A 26,448-nucleotide genomic window follows, 5' to 3' on the forward strand; every position below is an offset into this window, starting at 1 on the left:
GCCAATGTAAGACAATTCTTTTACCAAAAGATGGAATTACGAAGGAAAGAAAAATAATGCAAAAGTTTAAGGAGGAACAAAAGTGATTTTTTTAAAGTAAAGCTTTAGTTTTAGTGTTTCTAAAAGTATTACTTTTGTTTCATGAATTCAGTGATCCTTTTTTATTATAGTATTTGGGAGGAAATGAGAATAGGTGGTCACCAAGATTTGTTTTTTCTACCTTGAATTTCTTAATAAACCCAGTAAGTTGTAGTAATTCATCTGGTTCCAAACTTTATGAGTTTCAAGTGGGTAGTATTTTATGTTTACCATAAAATGGGATTTTGGTAGAAAACTTTAATGCAGTTTTGGTTGCTTGCTTTAATTTTTATTAGCGGTTTAGGGTTTTTGTTTTGTTTTGTTTTTTGTTTTTCAGACTTATAACCAAAAGTGGTTAGCAGCTGTGGAATGAAAAACACAAACAGTAACTGTGGGAAATTAATTGCAGTGATTTCGTGAATCATTTCTGGTATTTAAAAAAAATTGCTGTCTTTTCAGAAAAGATTAACTTAGCTACTTTAAGCTGCTCTGTTCAGATCATAGACTAATCCGTTTAGATAATTCTTACGTTAGCATTAACCTTATAAATTTAATTATCAATTTCAGGAACTGTATTCTTACACTCTCAGTGAACATTTGACTTCTTATATTCTTATAAGTGGCATGATGTCAAATTTTTATTTTTATGATATATTGTTTAAAAAGTGAATTTTATTTATTAAAACTATTGAAACTTTAGAACATTGTAATTTTAGAATAATTATCATTGAAATGTATCCTTTTATTTTTAAAGACTTCATAGTCTTTAATTTTTCTTGTCAGTAAATTATTATCCAGTATGATGGTTATATATATTTTATGAATCTTGTTGGTTTACAAAGCATTTTCACATGTATTTTTATCATTCAATTCTCATAGCAACCTAATTGATCAGTATTGCCACCCCATTGTAGATGAGGAGGCAGGTCCAAAGAGATTGTGATTTGCCCAAGACTATAAAGGGAACTAGATTTCTGGGTATATTTTTCCATCTCAATGTTCTGCATCCCTGGGCTCCTCCTGCTATATCACTACTGGTCGTTAACCTTCATTATTTTAATCACATTTTGATCTTGCCCCTACACTTTTACCAGACAGAGATAACTGGTTTTGTTTCAAGTTTCCAAGCTTGTCTCAGAATTTAGAAATTAAGTAAATTTCCTATAAAGCAGTTGTTCCCAACCAGCTATAGTTGGGTTCTCCCTGTCCCTCTGGCATGTTGGCGTTATCTTGAGAAATTGTTGATTGTCATACTGTGGGGTGGAGGGTGGGGGGCAAGTGCTACTGGCATCTAGTGAGTAGAGACCAGGGAGCTGCCAGACCTTCTGCAGAGTACAGGGTAGCATCCGCCACAGGTAATGCTCCGGCCCAGAGTGTCAGCAGGGCCAAAGCTGGGGAACCCCACTATGAAGAACAAGACCTAGTTACTCATTCTTCACCTGGGTATCTAGACCCTCCACCCCTTACTACGTATCTATAATGTACTACTCCAAACCAGATTATTTATGAAGTCTAGGTTTTGAGGTACTTTAACATAAAGATGCTTATCTTGCATAGGTATAATTTATATATAAATTAGAATTTTATGAAAAATAGTTTATGGTCCTGGGTGGGAGAAGAAAAATTAAACCAAAGCACAAATATTTATTTCAAACCAATAGTTTAATGTTTTCCTTATTTTCTAGTTTTACTTATGTTGAACGCCAACAAAAAATACATAAGTACTCGTAATTTTTATACAGAGTGTTTTGTTTCTGTGTGTTCTATTTAATACTCTCCCTATTCAGTTATACCAGGTGTGTGCTCAGAGTTATCCAGTCTGTGCATATTTAAGGAGACAATTTGGTGTAAAATTGATGGTATCCAGGCTCTTCCAATCAAGGTCTTACAAAGGGACAGCTGGAAAATATTCCTTAGCATTGAGGTGACAGTGTTACATAACCTAACAACTGACATATTGTTAAAAGCTTATAATAACTGGTAATATAAGGTGTGAGTTACAAATTGTACATAAAGACTCACTACGCATTTCTATAGAGGGTTTTTAATTAGGTAATAATTAAAAAGAAAAGCATGTGCTACCGCTCGAAAAATAGCTGTTATGAACAACATCTTTTGAGTTGGTAATAAACACTCACTGAAGGCTTTGCTATAGGGAGTTTTAAACGTAAAGACAATAAGGCTCTAAGACACGAGAATTTGAATGAGATTGTATCAAATCATACTTCAACATTATTAGAAATATTACAGTAATATCCAAGTTATTAAAGACAAAAGAATAGTATAATGTACTCTTTATATACCCATTCTTGTCAGTTTTCTTTTTCTAGAAGCAAATGAAAGAGCACAAATTTTGCTAAGTCAAGCATTCCATTTACAGTACAGTTCTTTTTAAAATGCACTTGATAACAAAGTATTAAATACTGAATATCTAACTTTTTGTTGCTGAGAAAGAATGTTCAAGCTTGAGATTTATGCAAAATCATTTGTATGTAAAAAGAAACTGCAGTAGATGCTTGTTTCTCTTAATCCTGATGTATCAATAGTATTTGCAAAATTCTGTTGAAATTTTTTGTCATACAGTAAATCAATGGACTTGGCACATGGGAATAGATTTTTACTTATGTGCATAATACCACTGTTATTAATAGAGTTCAAGTATTCCAAATGTAATGATTTTTGAATTTTTTATTAAATGGGTATCACTGATTACTAATTATTACTTTCTGAAGTTCCCAAGCTGAACACTCATCCTGCCCAAAACACAACGAAATGCTGCAGGTTGTACTTCCCAGTACTTCACCGGGTTGTTGAATAAACTTATTGCGCTGTACAAAGACTTCTTCATCTTTGGCACTGTCGGGCAGAAGTCATTCACTCCCACTTTCGTAATTGAATTGGAATGAAGGAAGATTATCTGTTGTAGTAGGGAAAAAGAATGGATGTAAAATTCACAATAAATGTAAAAAGAAAATATTCTGTTTACAGTCAGCATTTGTTCATGGATTTGTCTCTTTTATTTTACACTGATTTGAATTTCAGTTAAAATATATGTACTCATTTATGCCTGCTAAATACAGGACTTAGGCACTTGTGTTATATACGAAAGTGCTGTGTGTGTGAAGTGTGTCATAGGACTCAGGCCAAAGCCCAGGGCACTGCCTAGTCAGCTCGTGCCACTCTCCTCTGTCTCTGTCTCTCTGTTTCTGTCTCTGTCTGTCTTTCTGTCTCCCTCTCTCTCTGTATATATTTATGAATCTTGTTGGTTTACAAAGCAATTTCACATATACTTTTATCATTCAATTCTCATAGCAACCTAATACACATATAGGTGTGTGTGTGTGTGATTACTTCAGTGCTATGTTTATAATAATGTGTTTTAAAAGTATTAGGAAAGAGCAGAACAATGGGATTTAATGCTCTAACAGACTTGCGATGTGAAGAATTGTTAGCTAGCCTTTTTTGATCGAAGGAGAGAAATGTAGAGCTGCTTTTTTGTCAGTTTTATAGAAAAATATGTCTATCAACATCTTAAATACCTATCTGTAATACAGCACTACAAGTTGAATCTTTATTTGCACCAATGGACAAAATATAATTTCATAGGTGGTGTGTATGTCTTATTAAATTATTACTCAGACAGAATGACAATATAGGACATTCCCTTAACAGCTCTTTACATTCTTTCTTTGATCTCTTTTGGCAACTGAGATTCCTGGGAAGTAAAAACAATCTGCTTAACTGACAGCATTTTGGCATATTAAACAGAAGGAGCCTTTTGCTGGCAAGGCGAAGATACCAGTTCTGGCTGTTCTTACCTCTAGATTCTGCCTCGGTGAGATTAGCTGACGTCTCAATAGAAACAGGGCTTCTAACTTTCCTATAGTGTGAAGCACTTTGGGCAACTTGGAGGGTCGTTAGGTGTGAATTACCCTTGCTACTTGCTTGATCTTTGCTACAGATACTAATATGTTTTATAGAAATAAAAGTACTAATATTTACAGAACACAAGTGGAATGTTTTACCTGGAGGTATTTCAACTCCTGTAATCCTGAAGGGATTTTTTTTAGCTTATTGTTTTCCAAGTGTATTTCTCTCACACGTGGTATGTTAGCAAGACTTCCATTTTCGATATCTGTGATTCTGTTGTTTCCTAGACCCAGTCTAAAAATGAAATAAAATGCATCACCTCTTAAGCAGATACAGTCGGCTGAAAACACCACAACTGAGTTAGAAATACTTGTATTACATGTTCAGAGAAAGGTATTTCATGGTTTCCTTTACTAAACTAGTTCAGTCTGTAACAGCCCCTCTCCTCCATGGGCGGAAAATTCTTTATCTAACCTATATTCAACAAAAGGGACGTTTGAAGTGTCCTTCTGTTCATTCCACTTGGCACCGAGACAGAATGACAGCAGTTCCTTCTAGTTTTCCCTTAATCTTGATTCGGTCCCTGTACACATTCTCCAAGAAATTTCATTAATACCTTCGTCATACTGACTACTACTTCCAAGTTAGGATTTAAGGGATGTTTACCTTTGCAGATCTTTGTATCGTTTAAAATCCTCAAGTTCCACAGTTGAAATTTTATTATAATCTAAATGTAGCTCCAGTAATGTTGAAGGTAGGCCTAGTGATAGGAAAAAAAATATGTAAGATCAGGTTAAGACCAAGCCCTACTGATTATTTACCTGTTAAGTTTCACATTGTAGACTTAGGCAGTTTTTTAAGGGATCTGTTTTTTTTTTTTTTAACTTTTTATTATGGAAAATTTCAAGCATACACAAAAGTAGAAACTGGTATTGAGAACCACCATTTATTGCCTAGCTTCAACAGTTATCTCCATTTTTCCAGTCTTGTTTCATCTCCCCACATTAGTTATTTACTATTGACTTATTTATTGATTTGTTTTTATTATTTACTTTTGCTGGAGTATTTAAAGTCAAATTTCATCCATAATGTCATTTCAACCTGTAAAGAGTTTACTAGACATCTCTAACCCATAAGGTCATCTTTTTTGTTTGTTTTTTCTTTAACATAACCGTCATGTCAGTATCACATCTAACAAAATTAGCAACAATTGTTTGCTATCTTCTAATATTCATCTCCCTAATGATCTCAGATATATTGTTTTATAGTTGATTAGTTCAGGTCAGTATCTAAAAGTTACAAAATATCTTTGGGTTTTATCTCTCTTAAAATCTCTTCTTCTATTACATATTCCCTTCTGTTTCTCCTTCTGTTGATTTTTTTCAGGTATTAACTTCTCTGAGATACTCATTTGTAAATTGGGCTGATGGCTTCCACATAATGTAGTTTATCATGGTCCTCTAGCCCCCTTAATTTCTTATGACCTGAAAGTTAGATCCGGAGACCAGATTAGATTCAGTAAGTCACTCTTTCAGCTGATGATCTTAGCACCCATTCATTGATTAAAGCTAACTAGACTTACTATGTCATTAACAATGAGAAAATGGTGATTTTCTGGTTTTGTCATTTCTGATTTTGGCATTGATTAGGTGGGATTCTTCTCTAAAGAATTTTCCTTCATTAATTATTTTGTTACTTTATAATACAGTTTTTTATAGAAAAAGCAGCATGCATGCTTGATTCTTTCAAGTAACTAATTGGTGCAATGCCTAGAGGGGAACCAATGAATTTTTTAATATCATTATGAACTCATGGATTTTTACCTTACTTGATATGTTTGATCCACTGCAATATTTATTCTTTCCAATTAGTAGCAGTTTCTGCATAAATTGAGAGAAGCATCTGCAGTGCCACCTGGCACATGGCAGATACCCTATGATTGTACCTTCTCTTCTCACACCTGCCTGTTCTGACCCCAGCCCATTCCGACATGAAGCTGGTATGAAGGAGACTAACCAGAAAATTCAGTCAGATCTTATTTTATTAATCCTACACATAAATTATTATTTTTCAGTCAAAGGTTCTTGTTAGTTAGCAAGGTAAAGCATTCTTTTTTTCGACTCTTGATAAAACATTTCCTTACTTTAATAGTAGTAGAGACTGTTGAAATTAATTGAAGCATCCTTATGAATATCAGTACTCTTCATGGCTGAATATATGTTGATTCCATAAGGTACTCTGAATTTTAAAAGTAAATAAACTAGAGAGCAGGAACGTAACTGTAAGCTGGGAGTGTTCTGATTTCATGAATTCTGAGCAGTTGAGCTTAATTATATTTATGGAATGACTGTACTCACTTCAGTATGCAAAAGAAAAGTTTCTGGCTTCAAAGATCTTAAATACTAATTGAGCAAATCTATCAAACAGACAAAAATCACTAGAAAAATACCATTGATTGTACCAGCCTGTTCTAGAATTACGTTGTTGCAGGTCAAAAGAAGAGCGAACTCTTGGTTCACGGTGAGTGAGGGGAACTTCTTGGAAGAGAGTTCGTAGAATTTAGGGGACTGTTCTGTTGTATGGATTTAGGCAGAAACTCAGTGACTGCCAACAAATACAGCATACTTTCAACAGCTATTTTTATTCCTGCCCTGTCTTCAGATAGGCCCCTCCTCTCTTCCACACAGTCTTCTTGGTAATGGATTTTCCAAATGAATAAGAAGGAAAACATTTTTCATTCTCTTTATGTTTATTTGTCAGATCTGGTTAGAACCCTTTGGACCTCTGCCTAATTCATCCTGTCACAGTGGGTAGTGATTGAATTATGCCATTTTGGCAGTCAGCCTTAACATTTGAGCAAATAAGTCATCAAAGCAAAAAAAAAATTAACTAGCCTTTGAATGTCATAGGGCTCTTGAAGGAGTAGCTATATAAATTGAAAGATTTGATTCCAGTTTAAATTTCTAAAGGCATAAAATGTTCCTTTATTAGACTTCAGAAGAATCTTGAGAACTTTCGAGGAGTTAAAACTTTATTTTTAAGCTACATTTTGAAACTTGGAGAGAATTAGTCTCCGGATGTTTTGTGTGTAAGAAAGCTGCTAGTGTAAATATAAAGAGCCATGGTAACTGCGGGACCTCTGAGCCTCAGCTCTGGGGTGGCCCCCTACTCTCCTGCCCCGGTACACCCTCTTATCCTCTATGTCCCCACTCTGTCCTGCCCTTTTCCTCACTCTATGCCGGCTTCCAGCAAATGAAGGGGATTTTATTTCATTTGTTAGGTAGAGTATGTATTTTTGCTGTTGTTCTAAAGATGAGAAAGTAAATATAACATTTTAGGTTTCTTGTAGGAAAACAGCCACCTCCTTGAAAACTAAATTAAAATGGTTTTTAATTGTGTAATTATGAGTTAAACTGATTTTTCCTATATTAAGAAAAATTGTCTTTCCACTTTTGCTTTAGATGATTTTTCTCCCAAATGAAAGATCACCACTTGATTAATAATAGCAGCTTTGCTGTGTCTTTTAAATTATTAGCTTGTTTGTTTTGTTAATCTTCTGGATCCGTTGAGTAATAGAGAAGGGGTTATGGTGAAATAGAAGAAAAGAGGTTACCACTGCTTTTACTGTGAATACTGAAAGACAGCGCTGTTTGAAAGGAAAATATGTTATTACTCATAGGGGCTATTTCTGATCCAGGTAGTCAGTGTAGAAGAGAGACCCTGTCAGGGATGAAGAAAGGAGACTTTGAGCATGGCTCCTGTCTAGTCAGTCATCAGAAGTAATGCATTAGGAAACTGGTCCAGTGGCCAACTTAAGAGGCATTTTACTTTGAGGTGCCAGCTTCAGGGTCATATGATAAAGAGTGGGATGCTCTTTCTGGTACTGATTATGTCAAGAGGGGGCGTTTCCATGTGGCTGACATTGTATGCAGACCTTTCTGTATATTATTAGCCTATTAATCTGCACAGCATCCCTGGGAACAAAAGAATGAGGTATAGAGCACCTTGCCCAGAGTATACACTTATCCCTGACCGAGCCAGCGTCTGCCCCAGTCCTGCCTCATGGTCCCCACCCTGCACCACCGCTGCTCTGCTGGGAGACAAGTCTCTGACCCTGTGCATCTTCCTCTGCTTTCTTCTCTACGGAATTCTCACCCCTGATAGACACTTCACAGAATGACAAGTTTAGATGAAAAAATGTTAGGAAAGAGACAGAAAATGAAAAGTTCATTGCTTCTTAATGTTTGTTCTCACTGGGAAAAAAGGATTCTGATCTTATACTATCAAGAATAAAAAGCACTATGTATGGATCTTTTTGTACACGAGAAAACACAAAATTTCATACTATACTGACCAGATATACCGGTAAAAAGGATTATAATTGCAGTGCGGTTTTGACAATGTGTATAGTATACAACATTACACTTAATGGTCATTTTAAAATGGCAATTAAAAAATACTGTATAAATACAAACCTTTGGGAATTGAGGTCAGTTTTGCTTCTGCAATTCTGATATGGAACACTGTCACCCCTTCAAATGCCCCTGGTTCGATCCCATTGTTATCAAGAGGGTTTGCGCTCATTTCTGTGAGGGAGAATTACATCATTTAGCACACACATGTTGTATATGAGATGCAGGTCCCAAGAAAATTCTGAAAACTCTGAGCTTTATCATTCAGACTCTTCCTCACTATCTGTTTCTATCTACTCTCTTTTCTATTAGTCTCAGAGGAAGACTGTTTGTATTATGTAGGCTGAAACATAAAACAGCTCTGCTGTTTTACTTTGAATTATTACATCAGTAGCTTATCACTCTTTTCCAACCATGAGCATGATCAAGGTTTTGTTATAGTAATATTATGTTAGGAAAAAAAGATCATCTTTCATATAATTCAATATATTTCACTTTGTTTTCTCTAGTGTACATTCATTTATTTGTCACCTAAACTTTTAAAATTATAAGTCAATTAGAAATTATTGGATTAACAGAACTATAACTAAAGAAGTGCCAGATATACTGTATAGCACAGGGAAACATATTCAATATCTTGTAGCTTACGGTGGAAAAGAATATAAAAATGAATATATTTATATTCATGTATGATTGAAGAAGTGTGCTGTACACCAGAAATTGACACAACACTGTAAACTGATTATACCTCAATAAAAAAAAAAAAAAGAAGAAGAAGAAATACCAGAAACTGAAGCTGTTTAGTAAGTGCAAGGCACTTGGTTGAATTCAATAAGTAAATAAATGAATGAAAATATTGGTTAAGAATTTTGAATGGACACTGTAGGGGGAGATGGCACGGTTATACCATGTGTGTTCAAAGTAAAATATTGTAGACATTAAAGTATGCAATAATAAAATGCCTTAGCTCAGTCATCTTAAAGCAGATCATGGAGAGTTAGATGTACATTCCAAATAATATCTGAATTAATTTTGTGGATTGTATTTGAATAGTTTGTACCATACATTAAAATTGCTACCTTTAAGTTAAATAAGAATAACTGATTTTACCAATTAAAGTGCAGTCAGAAAACAGAAACACACTAGGTGTTTCAGAAGGGATTCTTAAGAGTGTATGTATGTGTTTTTATTACAAAAGACGTATTTCCTTAAGTGCTGTAAATTTTTGTTTGATACTTTCATTGGTTTATGAATGGCTTATCTAGGTAAAGCTTAGTGGATTCAAAAATAAATTTTGGAAATCATCAGTCTTAAAAGTTGTTAATGATGATAAAGACCCCTACATCTGCATGTTGCTTACAATTGCAGAATGTCTCATTTGTTTGCAGAAACTCACCCAGAACGTGTAAAGCATTCATTCCTTTGAACGTCTCCTTTTGTATTTTCTTAACTTTATTGTCATGAATTCTGAGTTCTGCTAATGACTTGGGAAGATTAAGCGGTATTTCACTCAGTTGATTGTGGGACAGATACAGCCTTCGCAGCTTTTTTGTGGTTAGAAAGGCTTTGGGGTGAATCTTTGTTAGCTTGTTGTTGTTCAGAATCAAAGCCTGGGTAAAGCATAAAAAGTTACACCGTATTACGAAGTGGATTTGATTTGCCAGTATTCTACAGTGATTAGTTACTCATGGAAATCAGTGCAAATCATGTCGTTCATAGACTTTGTTAGCCATGTAAATAATTCTCCAGCCCAGTATAAGCTAAAAAAAAGATATATTTACTATTGAGTTGAAACAGTGCAAAGGTTTAACTACTGGTTTCATGCCTTTGGTTTTGTCCTTGAGTAGGTGAGTGTTCACATGGTTAAGGCGCCCTTCTCCCATTTCTCTTCATGGAAGTAATGAATGGTTTTATCTTTATCATATCTTAAAATCTGTTCACTCTACAAAATTTAAGTTCAGTGCACACCGAATAACATTTTTGCATGATTCTTACCTACTTTTAAAATCTCACTTCTGTCTTGTTTACTAATGTTTACCATTTTCCCCAGAAAAGAGGCCTGTAGGAATAAACTCTTACAAAGCGCCCTCAGCATTCTGCCATAGTTTACACACTGGGAAGATGGTGGTAGGTTCTGAGAAATGACTCGACCCCTTCTCAGTTCTGTGGCTATTTCTTGGTACAACATGGCAGCTCCCTTCAGAGAGACAAAACCCCAGAGAATGAAAGAGCTTGCAGCAGCCTCAATCTGCATTCTCCACAGCCAAGCCTTCCGTGGCATGCTGAGGGTGCCGTCTGCAGCCGTCTCAGTCTGCTAGGATGTGGGAACTTCAGAAGCAGACCTGGGAAAGTCTTTGGTAACCAGGGCTTGCAAATCACCCTCGTAACTATTTTCAGAACGAGCCAGATTTTGCAGAAAGAATTTTCAGTGGTTCCCAAGGGTGGTGGCAGGTGGCTTAGCATTCCTAGGACTGTTTATCCCCCTCTGCTAATAATCCAGGTCCTCTCATTCTTTCCGGGAGCAGCTCTGGATTCATTTCCTTTTCAGACTTTTGTCCCCAGTCCCCATTCTACAACAATCTTCCCGTTGTTTCCAGACTGACCTAATCTGTCTTTTGGGTGTTATTCACATTGTTGTTGTTTCACAGAAGAAACACAGATACTTTGACAGTTAAACCCTCTTTATTATTACGTTTACTGGTTTCACTGTAAGCCCTCTGTGCCTCCTTTCTCTTACCCTCCTTTCAGACATATCTTTACTCTTAACAATTTCACCTATGAAAGGTTAAGCCCAGGAGAAGAATTTATGCTACATTTTGTTACCAACTGCTAAAATATACTCCTTTCTGTGTGCTGCCAATTTAGAATTTGTTTTCTTTTCCTTTGGCTGTACTGAAAAAATGAGGGGACGGAGGCATTTAACGCCTTGGCAAACTCTCACTCAACCCCATGAGCTAAATTTAACAGAAATTCTCTCTCCTCTTAGTGATGAAAAAATGGGAACAGTGAAGAAGAGTAACTTGCCCCCTGCCTGGCCCTGCCCCTCTGCCCTGCACACTTTGCTCTTGTATACACTTCATGTGGGCTGCCCCTGTCTGGAGTTCCAAAGGGAGTGTGTGCCTCAGTTGGATCCAGCAACCATGCGTGGGGTTTTGTTTGTTTTTTTCCTCTGGCTAAGACTTGCAGTTATCAGAGCTGCATAAATCGAAGGCTAACTGATCCAAAATGGGATAAGAATTTTTACATAGCGCCATCAAAATGCTGCCCCAGCAGATTGGGTTAGCAGAGTGTCTCCAGTTAAGTTGTACTTTCAGCGTTGGCTTTCACATGAAAATTCCAAAAGTGGCAGTCACAGAGCCGCAGACAATGTGGTTACATGTAAGGACAGAGGATGAGAAAAGTACAGGCTTTCAGACGTAGGACAGTAAGTCTTCATGATGAGTGTGGCTATAATAACGGGCTGGAAGGGAACTGGGGGAGTGTGTGTGTGTGTGAAGAAGATCTCACTCATTGTCTAATGCTGAACTGTCCTTTGTGTAAGAACCAGAATGCCAGACATAATCTAGAGAATTTATAGAAGATCTGAAAGGAAAAAGTTATGAGTCTCTGTAAAGCCAAGCACCATATAAGATGATATTATAATTAAGTAAATATTTTGAGATATACATGCCCACAATCCAAGTAGAAAGTGTGTGCTTTAAAAGGTGCCTTACATGAGTACATTGGCCAGTCTGGAAACACTGGACTGGTGGAGATAGTACTTAGCAGTTGGACTCTGAGCACCTTACCTGCATTCACTCATCTAAATAACCATTCTGAACTCCATACTGTTGTTACGCCTCTTTTGCGGCCGAGGAAGGTCAGGCTTAGAGAAGTAAGCCACTTTCCTGATACACATTTCTGGTAGAGCCAAGATTTTCAGCCCAGGACTGCCTAATTCCAGAACACCCACCTCCAACACAATGCCGTATGAAAATTGACTTAAAGAAAATCAGGGAGGCCCAAGACGGCTCCTGACACCTTTTCGATTCTCATTTCTCAATGAATAGCAGAAGCACATGTGGACTAAGTCCCTGGAATACTCCAGAAGTGCAATAAAATAATGATATGACAAATTTTAAAAGTTTTATGATTTCAGTATTAAATATGACATTAATTGTTCTTGTGGTTGTGTCGATAAATTTAGGCTAAAGGAGTGGTAGAAGCATTCATAGGTTTTATTTCCAGCTTCCGAGGGAGGATAATGGCCTTGCTATTCTCTAAAAGTTTCTCTGGTCTGAAGGCAGTGGGGTGGACTGGGTGGGCCCTTGGTGTGGAACCCATTGTGCTATTTCTGATTGCCGTAGCATTAGTGAGGCCTATTATAAGATAAATATATGCTCTTCCCTTTGCTCTGTTCTTGTGTTTGTTTTTTAACATGGAAACTTTATTATGTCTGGAGCCTTAGCCGGTCTGCATGGTACACTTGCAAGGGACAGTAGCAGTCAAGGCCCCACGAGCCCAGCCACCTGGCAGTGCAGGCAAGAGTGTGGTTTCGCAGGGAGGGTGGCCTGGGCTCCCTCTGGGCAGCACTCCTTGCCAGGCAGCCTTGGCATGAGGGTTGAGCAAGAGAGGGTAAGTAAAAAGCACCCCCATGGTGCCTAGAACATGATCATGCAGCTGACAGGCACAGATTTCGTAATGGGGCTCGGGAGTCCCCTTTCCCTCCCTGCTGGGATGGATCAGCAGAGTTCAGGCGGGCAGGGTGGCCTCAAGCTGCTCAGATGCAGGAGAGAACCGGCCTGCAGGGATGGCAGCAAGAGACTGCTACACTCGTGCTGCCTCTACCTCATCCTCCTAGTGTTAATTCTGCCTCGCAGATGACAGGCTCACATTTCTTCTGTCCAGCACAGCATGAGAACGTGGCAAGAGGGGAAGAGATGACACTGTGGAAGATGTGACAGTGTGGAATCTGGCTCTCCCTCAAACCCAATTCCAAATAAAATGAGAAATTTTACCTGCTAAAATCTAGAGGTTCACAATATTAAATAGAGAAATAAGAATCTTGTAAAACTTAGAAAGTTAAAATATTGATAAATACAGTAAGGAAAAGTTCTTTATTATATTTTGGGGGGGCAAGGAGGTAATTAGAGTTTTTAATTTATTCATCCTTTAATGGAGATACTGGGTATTGAACCCAGGACCTTGTGCATGCTAGGCATGTACGCTACCACTGAGCTATACCCTACCTGCCTAAGGAAAAGTTCTTTGTCATCTTTAGCGGTCTAGGAAAAAAGCTATACAGATAGATATCAGTCAGTTACATATGTTGCGTGTGGTGCTATTAGAGCTGTGTGTGAACTAAGATAAGTTAGCAGGTTTGGGTACAACTTTCCTTACACTGTATGCCAATGAGTTCTAGTGTCATTGTTTTAGTGTATAGTGACCATGATTAACCTGAATAGATCATAAGCTCATCTAAGGACCATTTACTTGAATTCTTCGCCCATCGCCTTTCACTTGCCTCTTGTTTGGTAAACATCAGTTGACTTAAATTATTAATTGAATTAAATCTATAATTTTTCACTAACTAGAACATTCCTGAATAACAGGGATTTTGTCATTCATCACACAGAAAGTAAGACTTATTTACACAAACACAAAATACAAGTAATCATTTTAGCCATGATAGAGATTTTTCACTTGAATATTTGAAAATATGAGCATATATTCTTACATAAAGTGAGGTGAGTCCTTTAAAGTCATTTTCTTTGATTTCCTTAATTTTATTGTTTTGAAGGTCAACCATTCGAGTATCAAATGGAATGTTGTTTGGGACAGAGGACAAACCTGAGAAATAAACAAACACGTTGCATACACGTTATACGCTGCAGATAAGATCGCAGACATGATAGAAGTCCATGCTTACCATTAAGTAACAGATGACAGAAACATTGTTCCTTGGAAAGGGCTAAAGACCTTATCAAGTCACTTAAGTTATTTTTACCGGATGTCTCACTGGGTCTGGCTCTCAATATTCATCTGCTGCAAGGTCATATTAGATGGAGGTAAGCTGGGGTGTGCTAATATGACTGCAAGGAGATGTGCTGGGGCACAGCCTCTGCGGATGCACTTTTGGCTAAAGAAATGAACATTCTTTGCACATTTTCTGGTTGTTGTCGTGCTAAATTGGAGCCTGTGGGTTGTGCTTAGAAAACAGGTAAATTCGGTTATTTTCGTGTACACTATCCAGAACTTTACCATTCATTTCCTTTAATGATAAGCCCCTCTAATTAGTCATATATTATTTGATTTACAAAGACTTATTCATCCTTAACAATCCATATCCATCATTAACATCTAAGTGTGTGGTATACTGTTACTGAGTCTATCACCCACAGCCTTAGTTCTTTTCCAGCCACATACTCTAGTTTGAAATTACCAGGGCCCACCTGTTAGTCACCATTCCTCTCTGCAGCTACAGTAATAGCTTCCTTTTCTGTCTACTCATCTCAGCTGCTGCGTCTTCCTTTTTGTGTAGGTACTCAGTAGATGTTAATTAAATCACTTAAAGGTTTACATGTGTTTTTCCTCTCTTAAAGAGGCAGAAAATTACCAGGACCTATAGGCAGTACATTTCTTCCTTACTCTCCTTTCTTTCCCTACAGGGCTGAGCATACTCGCCCCTGATTGCTTCCAGACATTCCATGTGGTAGCTAGGCTTGCTGAGCAGGGGCCTTCTTGGTTTTCCTCAACATTTAATTATTGAAATGTCCAGAGATACAGAAAAGTTAAAAGACTCTTTACAGTGAAAACTCATATGCTCTTTCTCTCATCAACCTTTCACTATACTGTACTTAACTGTCCACCCATCAAGTCATCTTTTTTTAAATCCATTTTAAAGTGAGTTTTAGATATTACTACACTTTTGGTGGAGCCATCCTTACTCCTGAAGAGTACTAATATATTTAATAGCCCCAAATTGAAGAACTCAGTATCAAAATATTGTGAGTATCAGTGGCCCACTTGGCAGCCCTCAGTACTTTCCCCTTTATACTTTAAAATTGACAGTTCTCTTAAGAAGTTTAACATAGATAGAAAAAGGGGAAAGGGGGGAACTTGATAGGTTACCAAGGTGGCAGCAGTTTTGTTAGGAGATTGTTTTGGTCTGGAAACGAAGTGGAAGGTCTTGTTGGGAGCTAGAGATTCTGCAGACAGGACCCCGTAACATAAACTTTGACAAGCCTTCCCCTGCCCGACTCCTGCTAAAATCAGAGCTCTGAAAAGAATTCCATTTCCTGAGACAGAGGAGTAATGTGTCATTTTCATGGCAGTGGTCCTGGGGGAGGTGAAATGTACACTGCTAACAGCGACGTGTCATTTTATAGGTATGTGTCAGACTATATTACATATATTCTTGGTTTAGGTGGTTTTTTAAAAGCTAAATATTTGGGAGATCGTGTAAGTAAAACACGATTTGCAGCCAGCTGTGTGTCGTGACGCAGTTTGGTTATTCTCGGTTCTCTGACAACAGTCATGTACTGGAGCAGAGCTATGCCGCGTTTCCTCTGAGGTCTTTAAGTTGAAGTCGATGACTTTGTGCTGGAGCACATATGAAGGCCACCCCATGAGGCTGGTGTGGCTAAAGATGAACATCTTAGTCACAGTCTTACCCAGAACAAACCCAGTTTACATTCAGCACCATCAAAGTAGACACAGATACTTTTATCCTGATTTTGGTTTTACAAAGTGCTTTCGAATGCTTCTGCTCTACAATTGATAGCGGAGTTTTTTCCTGCCTGGGATGCACTTAAAAACGACACCACCTTCTGATATTCCCTAATAGAGCTTTTGTCTCAGCTTCTACACTTCTCCTTCCTGCGGCTCTTCCCACATCATTCTTGTGTGCTTCCCAACCAGCTTTTCTCAGACATGGTTTGCATCCTGTCATCTCCTTCTTACGAGAATGCCAAAGGTAAAGCTTAAAGCCCATTTCCCCTAGTCCGTATATTCCATTAAGACTTTCTCAGTGATTCTAGCTCATGATAACACCCTCTTTTTCTGGATGCTTTTCTGTTCACCTTTATGTCCCATAACAACACACTTTTTGAAAGTCTCTAGAGTTCACTGTGATAAGCTTTGACTTGCCACAAATGCTGTGGCAGTAGGAAATGAATCTAAAGCTTTCGGAGACACTACTCATCTGTCCCCTGGAAATGGCCCTGTTGGGCCTCCAGCCCCAGAACAGGAGGTGTGTGCCATGCTTTTGGCTTCCCACAGTGACTCAAGCCTGAGCCTGTTTTGGAAATAGCTGAGCACAGCAGTTCTTAATGTGCCGTCCTATTACACCTCTCCCCCAGTGTGCCTTTCTATTTGAGAGCACCTTCATTAGAAGTATTAAAAGAATAAAATACTCAGAGAATTACATGTTTTTAAGAGACTTTAGAAAGTGATTTAGTTCAGCCACTATTTTTCTAGACAATTCTAAACTCAAGTCACTCAAAACAAATAGAATATTGTCTTTCTAATGTCTAGATTAGAGAGTTCACAAACTATAAGCTACTGACTGTTCTGGACAGTCAACTTATTTTGTTGTGGGATTTTGCTGAGAAGTACAGTTTTAACCAGCTGACATGCTAAGGTAAAACCAGTGACATCCATTCTCTCTGAAGGAAATGAAAATGAAGCTCTGATTAAAATTTGGGAGGAGAAGGAAGTGTTCTGTATATGAAATTCCCCTTGTTTTCCTCTGATTTTTCTGGGTTTTTAACAGTTTGGATGTACTTGGGGTTTGTTAAATGAAAAACTAACTTAAATGAAAAATTCCTTTACAATCAGCTGATTTTGGAAATTTCAGTGAGATCTTTCCCTATCCTTTTAATTTTGTCAGAATGACATTATTCTTTAAAACAAGTTGACGTGTATTCTTACCTAGATCAGAACAGTGCACAACTCTTGAGTAGCACTGACATCCAAACGGACACGTTGGAAACAGATCGAATGGGAAGAAGGGGTTGATTGGCTCTCTTGTTGGAAAAAGAGAGTTGTCCGCGTCAGTATCACCTTCGTCTTCCATGTCCTTTAGCATCATATTCTTCAGTGTCACGTACGAAGGATGAAATGAGGGTTTGGCAGAGCACAAAGTCAAGAACACTAGGAGCACATACTCCTTCATGTCGGCCTGTGTAGGGGGACCACTCTAGAACTAAGTAGACATTGAGGATTAAGTTAAAGTTTAAATAGGTACAATTCCTGCGTTCGTGCATAACTCAGAGCTGACGAGAGTAAAATGAAATGGCATTCTTATTCATTACTAGTGTGAGAATAAGTTTATTAAAAATTTTTGGAAAGCAGTTCAGCAATGTGCAATGGAAGTGTTAAAAATATCTTTGTTTTTCATCTAGTAATTCTACTTTTTGGCATCTAGTCCCAGGAAACAGTTCTAATGTACATAAAGATGTTCATCACAGAATTATATATATAATAGCAAAAAAATTAAAGGTAATATTAATGATTAAAGGGAAATAATAAAATAGGATCTGTTTATTTCAGGAAGTACTTTGAAACCCACAAAGTTTTTGCAAAGATATTTAGAAATATGAAATACTATTTTTTTGAAATAAAAGAAAATATTTTAAAGTCTATATATGGTGTACTTACAGGCAAACATGCAAAAAACCTGGCACAAATATACCTAATTGAGGATAATATCTAGGTAGAAGACTCATGAATTACTTGTCTGTTTTTTTTTTTAATTTTCATACTGAGCAATAAGTACTATGTTTATAGTTAGGAAACTAATAAATGTTTTTTAAAAACAAAAACAGATTATCATACCTGACACCCTATTCCTGGAATCCTTCCATTGCCTTAATATCTATATCACTTTTAAAGTAAAATCCTTCATGTCCCCTTAGTACAACACCTGGAAATTTTCTTTAACTTCCCTCACGCCATCCTCCCCAGCCTCACTCTCAGAGTTGCTTACTTTCTCCACAGCGTTACTGGATTTTCCTTCCAGTCTGTTCTGTCGTCTAATATCTGATACAAAGCATCTGAGGCCTGGACTGTTCTGTCTTACTCGTCTTTCTGATGAGTCCTTTCTGTTTAGATTTTAAGGGGCAGGTGGGGAATAGGGAGGATTTGCTTTCAGTTGTGCTTTTTTTAAAGCCCACACAGAACTGTAATGTACAAGTGAAAAACATGAGTGGATTTGCTGTCATTTAATGGTGGACAGTCCCACAAGTATATTTAACATTTCATGGTTTCTTAACCGTCACCTGTGAAACACACATTCTTTGTAATTTTTCAAAACTGAAAAGCATTATGATACCATCTAAGACAGATGTATGCCTGTCTTCTCTTTGGTGCACGCAGGTGGCTGCACATAATGCCCATTGGTGAGGCCGCGTCCTGGCAGGAGAGTCCACACCCAGCCAGGTCACCCAGCAGTGTTGCTAGCCTGCTGTGCCTGAGCGCTAGACAGCACCTCAGCCACAAAGGGCTTCCAGAGTCAGTCAGAGTTGGTCTAGCCTCAAGAAGACCTGGCCCCCCAAATCTTAGAATTATACCAGCTTCTTACAATTTCCCAGAATCCAGAAATCAGCTTTAATACCTCTCCATAGCCTTGGTTTTTCTGGCCATAAGAATCAGAAATGAATTAATTAACTTAATTAAAAATTCATTTATGTGTTTATATCTTTTCATCTTCAGAGAAAAGTTTTTTAAAAAAAACCCTGCTGTCATCAGTGATTAACCTGATAATTAACATTATTTACCCCTTGGAAGTCTATACGGTAACATGCACGTGTTGCCCCCTGGGTGGCTGGACGTCACCAGCCATGAAATTTGCACAGGTTTGCTTGTGATAACTCACACTCAGTTCTGTGCTAGGAAAGGGGGCACTGTAGGACGTAGAACAGAAAAGGCTTTCTGTTTTTATAATCTTATTCAGAGTCCCACTTCAGGACCGGTTCTTGCCTGCCATCTCTACACTACCTTGTGGAATTGTCAATTCAGAGTTTATTCTACACACGTCCCTCACATTGACCAGGAGGAATGGGAGATGCAAGAACTTCCGTGGCTTTACCAAGGCCACGTGACCAAACAGAACTATAACTTGAATTAGAGCTCGTGTGTCCCAACCCATTCTTTGCATCTTCTGCTGCAGCCCACGTAGGGGCACTCTCTTCTTTTATCTTCTTCTATCTGGTGGCCTTTGACATCTCTTCCTTTCCAGCCATTCCACACGCTGCCGTCTGGTATACATCTTATACATAAAGGGGTGCACTCACAGCTTTTGGAAGGTCGGAATGGGAGTGGTTGCATGGTCAGATTTGTAAGGTGCAGAAAGACACTGTGCCAGCAGCTTCTGTCAGCCAGCCCTGGGGACAGGCAGGTTGCTGATCCCGTCACCCTGGGATCCTGGCACAGGGACCTGGTTACAGTCAACTGGGCTTCATTTCGAACATCACTCTGGCACATCATTTCTGCTCCTTGGCTGCCTGCCTGCCTTCGCTCCATTGTGTTTCTTGACCTTGGGCTTCTGTGTGGTGCATGGCTCTTTAATGCTTGGTGCCCTGCCTTGTCTTGAGTTCCAGAACTCTCTTTCCCGAGCTGATTTAGCTCTTGATCCTTCGGTAAATCTTGTCCCTCGTACCAATTTATTCTTTACATTGTTCTGCATTGCTGCTCTGTCTTCTAGGTCCATAGCTGCCCCTGACCTTGTGTGACCTCGGCAGAGAAGTTATTGAGCGCACTGTCATTTGAGGTCCTGTCTCTGACTTTCTTTGAGGTGGCTAGAGTTTTTCCATTGGGCATTTATTAGGTACCCACTGTGTGCCAGGCATGGTGTTAGGATGGAGAATCCGTGAAGTAGCACGTATCTGGGTGCTTTCAGTGGAGATGCCCCCCCCCCATCTCTGTCCACTTCTCCCACACTTCCCTGGTCAAAAAACAAAACCACAGCTCCTAACCCCCTACTCTCAGGGAAGCATGGGATTGTTGTAAAAGTTAATACTTGAGTGTCAGGTGTGTCAGTAAGAAAACAAAAAATAAATGCTTGAGTTAGTAAATGGGTCCAAATTGTATGCAGCCATTGCTGACTATGCACACTGCAGCTCTAATGTTCTGGAGGAATCTCCAGGTGTGTGGTCTCCAGACTCTGAAAGTAGAATTCTCCACCATAAGTCTGTCTACTCCTCATAACCCTCAGTTTACTGTTTGAGACCAACAGAAATAAAGACATCTATAAAATACACGTACACAAAAAAAGATTGAAGGAGGAATACTCAGACCTAATAAAGGGGGATAGTGGCATTACGAGGGAAGGATTATTTTCTTGTCTGTGGTACATATTTTTAAAATTATTATGTTGCTTTTAAAATATTTTAAATAACAACCTGCAAGAAAATTGTCTTTCTTCTGGTCTTCCATATACTATTGCCTTTTCTTACCATTTCCATAGCTTCGGGTAGTACAATTAAAATTTCCCCATACACTGTGCGCTTAGAAGTCAACTGACAGTGGCTACCTTTGAAATAATTTGGCACCACGATTTCTTGAGGCCTACCACCATTTACTGTGGTCCACAGGACAGAAAGAGTTTCATAAAAAGTTATTTTTGAGTTGGTTGGTTCGTTGAGTTTCAGTATTTTTGCGTAGAAACTTAAGAGATGAATGAGCTGTAGGTTCTTAGTCTAGACTGAAAAAATCTATGTAACACATACTACACCAGAAATACAGACCTAAGGAAACCTTAGAACTTAAAAATAAATACATTTAGCGAGAGGAAAATGATAGAGATACAAAGTGGAAGCCAGGAACACGACGTCTTGGCGTGGCCTGGCAACAGGGCCAAGGACTTGGCTTCCCTCCTTCTGCAGACCCCAGGTTCCTGGCATTTCCTGCTACAGTCACATTGCCCTGTGACCTAGGAGAGCCCTGGAGCGGAGTGCAGACCAGGATGAGGAGGAGCAGAGCAGCTGTGACAGACTTAGAGGGACACTGGTGTGATGCCAGTGTACGCTGGGAGCTGGGAGGACACAGAGAGGGCCGGTGCACGGGGGAGGGGGAAGGCCAGGTGTCTGGGGTCTTTTGTCTCTTTCATGTCTCTTCCCAAGGGCTGCTGATCAGCCGACCCGTGGGGTCAGGAGGAGTGTCAGCCAGTGTCCCTCACTCCTTCTCTCTTCTCCCTTACACTGATAACCTACAAGAGATTCTCCCTGCCTCAAGTAGGATGGAGACCCTGGCCTGCTAGATCAGGCACTGGTGGCTGGGAAGCTTTCCGGTTGAAGGCTGGTGGGGGTGGCCACCCGTCAGGCCTTCCGGGGCCCTTCCCTGGCAAGTGAGAGAGGAGATAAGTGGAAGTGGTTAATGTCATGGAGTTTCAACTCCCTTCCAGTGTTGGAGTTCCCTCCAGAACATTGTGAACCAGGTGGCGTGTCCGTGGGCCAGTGAGAGGTCTCAGGGAACACACCTCCTCCAGGGGCATCCAGCTCCACTGCTGTCCATCTGTGGTTGATAGGAAATTCTTTACCCTGGGACCAAAAATGCCTCCTGGCACCTTCTTCTCTCCGTGCTGCTTCTGTCTTATGTTAGCCATGTGGATTTCTGATCTTTTTACATTCTCTTCCCTTGGTTACTTGAAAAGAGAACTTGGGCGAACTTTGATTCCATGAGGAATTTACCATTTAGTCCTCTCATTTGAGACGACAAAACCTTGATAAAATACAAGTCATTATAGACCCTAAACCTCACCCTATTCCAGTTAATCAGATTTCTATCAGTAAAGAAGATTGGAATGTCCAGGAGGGAACACTATATAGCCATGTTTTTTTCCCTATTATTCAGAAAGAGTGCAGAGAATATTGTTTCTCATTTAAGTCATGTGGCTTTTGGTTTTGGAGGAATCTCTAACTTTAAAATTTTGGGTTTATTAATACGGCTGAAGCTGTTATTTGATTAGTTCTGGCAGTATTTAGGTTGTGTTATTTTTAAAACCTTTAAAAATGTTGATGTCTGGTTCTCAGGAAAGCTCAGTGTTTCCCTAATTTAGGCCAGTTTTGCCAGGGTATCTTTCTCATGGAAAGCTTTGAATTTTGGTTTCAAGTTTCTCTTAATTAGAAGAATATTTGAAATATTATTTCAGCGCTACTACTGTTATTAATAAACCATGGCACGTTAGAGCCCGGAGGAGAGGCCTTTGAGATGTTGCTACCAGGCCCTCTGGTACGGCGGAAGGGGCCGAGGCTGGCCTCCTGACTCCTGTGCCGTCCACCCTTCCGCTTAACCTCCTCTAAATGGGTCTGATTCTCACGGTGACTTCCAGACGCTAACCAGACTCTCCTTGGGGAGGACAGGGCGAGAGGTTTGGCCAAATTCTCAGGACTGGAAATGTAGCTAAGAAGTGTCTTTCTGAATTTGCATAAGTTCCTATTTTCCACTTAAATGTTCCACAAACTTAGAATGGAAAGTTTGTCTAAGTGAAATGGTATTTCCTCTCAGACACTATTATTAGGAGAATAAGTCACTGTGCTTTTAAATCCTATACTTAAAGTCCGCCTGGGACTTTTCCCCTTGGCCGAAATGCTCCTGTCAATTCACAAGTACCAACAGTAGTTCTCAGTAGATAAATGTGCTATACCATGCCCTGTGTATTCACAGAAGGAATCCAGGCTAAATTCAGGGTTAATCAAGGCACAGCCTTGTAAATGAACAAATGAGGTAAATACTCGAACATGCATTAGGAAACTTACTCACAATACCTTTTGGTCATAGAAACTGATATTTTTAAACACTATACTTTCCTTAAAGGAATTAACTTTACCTTGAAAGTATGATACAACTGATTGAAGAACTTGCTGGCTGCCTTCCTTTTATATCAGTTTTGTCCTTCATCAGTTTTTCAGTGCATCTAGCAAGCTAGCTGCTGTCTTTAAAAACAAAAAACTCCTACTTCTTCATTTTTCTAAGGTTTCCTATGCTTCCTTAAGACTTGTGCTTGTAAAATTAATCTATTTTGTCTCAGCCCTCACATCAGCTATCTGAATACTTTTTTTTAATATAGTAGTTGTAGCAAAAGACTGACTACCCCTCCTTCTTTCCACCACTACCTTATATTGCTAAGTACTAAAACATCAAGATGCTTTTACATGTGTGTGGGCTTGAAATGTTGTTTTAAACAACTCGATTCTTGGTGCAACTTTAAAAAAGTAAACTCTTTGTTTTTATAGATTTAGACCCCTCTCAGATTTGTGAGTATACCATGTGGCCACTGTTTATGGCTGCCACACCTCCAAATAAATCAAAAAAGAATGCTGTGCTCTGTTTGGATTACTAGGGTTTAGAATGTCAAATACATTGTTAATTTTTTTAAATCTAAGATTTAATAAAAAAATTACTTTGGGAGGGGACAAAGGAAATCTGACTGTATGGATTTTGTGGAAACACATTTCTAATCTTTCATATTGAAAATAGGGCTAGTTAAATTATTGCTGATAAATATTATTTCTTGGACTTACATGAATTTCCATTTTAACTGTCCAGTGCCATTTCATTACAAAAGAATAAAGAAGACATTTAGCAAGGAAAAATGAATATTCAAATGTGTAAGTAAAAACATTTGAATAACTCATATATATATTTAAACATCTTAGGAAATATCATAGTTTCACACTTCGAAATGTTTCTGCTGTTTTTATTTAATGTATTTGCAATATCCCCAAACTTTCTTATCATTAATTATTAAGGTAATATTATTTTCTTAAAAGAACATATTCCCAAGATGTTTGTTTAAATGATTTTTTAAAATCAATCATGTTAATTTTTATGATAAAGCAAAATGACAGGTTATCACTTAGCTATTCAAAAAATACACTGAAAGTAAATCCATTATATGTAGAACATAAAAGCTAGAGTAATTTTGGATATGCATTTAAGTGCTATTTTAAAGAAACTATACATTAAAATTTAAACTTTATTATGTCATTTTCAAGCATTTACATTAATAACATTAATATTCCCTTAGTATTGACGAGTAATTGTACACTAGTACATGAAAAAAAGACATGAAAACATACCTTGTAAGAAGAGAGTAAGTCCTCTTGCAAGTAGAATTTTTCACCATGTACTACTTATCTATAATGTAAATGTTTTCAGTTACTATTTAAGAAGAAAAAATACAAAGGTGTCACACAGAAAAGAAAAACACCCTTCTGCAGAGCCTGGTGTGGCTGCACCCTGGGTGACACTGGAGTAAGCTGCTTCCACAGATTAGCCCATGTTAGTACTGAGAAGCAAGATTAAAACTTGTTACTGCTCATGTGTTTTCCATCACTGTTTGTATCATAGCCAAGACTTCTAGCTAAACCCTAGACGTCTACTGGAAGATTCTGAAGAAGAAAAAAAAGAGAGTTTAATAATTCATGGCAACTGGCCATTGAAAGTGCAGTCAAAGTCATTCAAGAAATACCTGATTTGAAAAAACTACTTTGTGAAATTCTTAAATGAGTGACTATTTATAAATTACCGATTTAAAAACCACTCACTCTGTATAGACTAACAAAATATTTATTCATTTTAGGACAAAGTACTGAAAGAGTACATTATTGAAGTATAAACCCAACCTCCAGGGGTACCTAAGAAAGGAGCCATGCTGTTAATTTTCCCCTTATGACTGAAGCTGTTACATCAAGCATACTTATCAGGATTTTCTTTAAAAGCTTTTAGCCCTGCCGTAGGCATGTCAGGGTTGCCGCAGACCAAGCCCAGTATAACACTTCTGGGCCCAGCCGATATGCTGTGATACAGGCATTGATGCCAGGATGCAGGTGACGCCTGCTTGGACTTTGCTTTTGCAGGCAAATACCAGCTATGATCACTAGTGCTAGGTAACGGCCAAACTGGCGTCTTCCTCATATGCAGACTTGGGGGCCAGCCTGTTTGAAGCATGTTTCCGGTGGGTTAACAGGGTCTGTTCTCTCCCACCATAAAGAATCTGACTGTCCTTAGTTCCCGATTCCCAGAGAAATGGCACATGGTGAAGCGAGCCATAGAAGGAGTGCTGTGCCACCAGTGGGTAGGGCAGCTAGCCCCCACTTAAATAAAGCACTCTTCTGTGGACCTCACATCGGATGGTCCCACACGCTGGCCCCTGAGAGCTGTAGACCTGCCCTGGGTGCAGCACCCAAGGTGTGGCGGCCCCCTTGCTTGGCTAAAATTCTCATGTGCCCTTAATTCAGTTATGTTTCATTCCAAACGTTTGTCTGTTACCTTTGATAAATTGGGACATGGTAGAGATTTGAGCTGGATTTTATTAACCTGAATTCCATCCGAGCAGAGACCATGAATGGGAAGCTTCTTGGGCAAAATTCTCTTTGTCCTTTGCAATGTTTTGTTTTGTAACTTTTAACTGAAGTATATATTACAAAGAATAAACACATCATAATGGTACAGTTCAATTAATTTTTATAAACTGATCTTACCAAGAAGTCCCAGCCCTCCCATACCCCTCTGAGAATCACTCTGATTCAGAGGCTGCTGCCTGACTTCAAACACCATAGCTTGTTTCCTGAACTGTACGTAAGTGGGTCGTACAGGGCATTCTCCTTTGAGTCTGGCTTTCTTCGTTCAACATTACGTTTTTTGAGTTCCATCTAGGTCACTGTGGTTAGCAGTAGTTTGTTCATTCTCATTGCAAGCATACCTTATTGCATTGCGCTTTGCTTTATTGCATTTTGCAGATACTGTGTTTCTTACAAATTGAAGGTTTGTGGCAACCCTGTGTCCAGCAAATATATTGGTGCCATTTTTTCCACAGCATTTGCTTACCTCATATCTCTGTGTCACAATTTGGTAATTTTTGCAATATTTCAGACTTTTCCGTCGTTATTATATTATAGTGGTCTGTGATCAGTGGTCTTTGATCACCGCAACTTGCTGAAGGCTCAGATGATGGTTAGCAGTTTTTAGCAATAAAGTATTTTTTAATTTAGGTACGTTCATTTTTTAAAGATATAATGTTATTGCACACTTAATAGACTACAGTATAGTGTAAACATAACTTTTGTATGCCCTGGGGAACCAATAAATGTAACTCACTTTATTGAAA

General features: G+C 38.5%; 2 protein-coding genes across 7 annotated transcripts in view; one reads left to right on the forward strand and one right to left on the reverse strand.

Annotated features, from left to right (window-relative positions):
* CENPP (centromere protein P) overlaps nt 1–26,448 on the forward strand; it is a 220,403-nt gene that overhangs the window by 102,009 nt on the left and 91,946 nt on the right. The gene's annotated exons all lie outside the window — the stretch shown is intronic.
* ASPN (asporin) lies at nt 1,722–24,637 on the reverse strand. Its single transcript, XM_015243565.3, has 8 exons — nt 24,419–24,637; nt 17,271–17,544; nt 14,077–14,189; nt 9,757–9,970; nt 8,424–8,534; nt 4,615–4,708; nt 4,104–4,242; nt 1,722–2,995 (listed from the first exon to the last, which is right to left on the reverse strand). The coding sequence occupies exons 2-8, from the start codon at nt 17,512–17,514 to the stop codon at nt 2,798–2,800; spliced, it is 1,113 nt and encodes a 370-aa protein (XP_015099051.1). The 5' UTR covers nt 17,515–17,544; nt 24,419–24,637; the 3' UTR covers nt 1,722–2,797.

Source organism: Vicugna pacos, chromosome 4 (assembly GCF_048564905.1).
Source record: "Vicugna pacos chromosome 4, VicPac4, whole genome shotgun sequence".
Lineage (NCBI taxonomy): Eukaryota > Metazoa > Chordata > Mammalia > Artiodactyla > Camelidae > Vicugna > Vicugna pacos.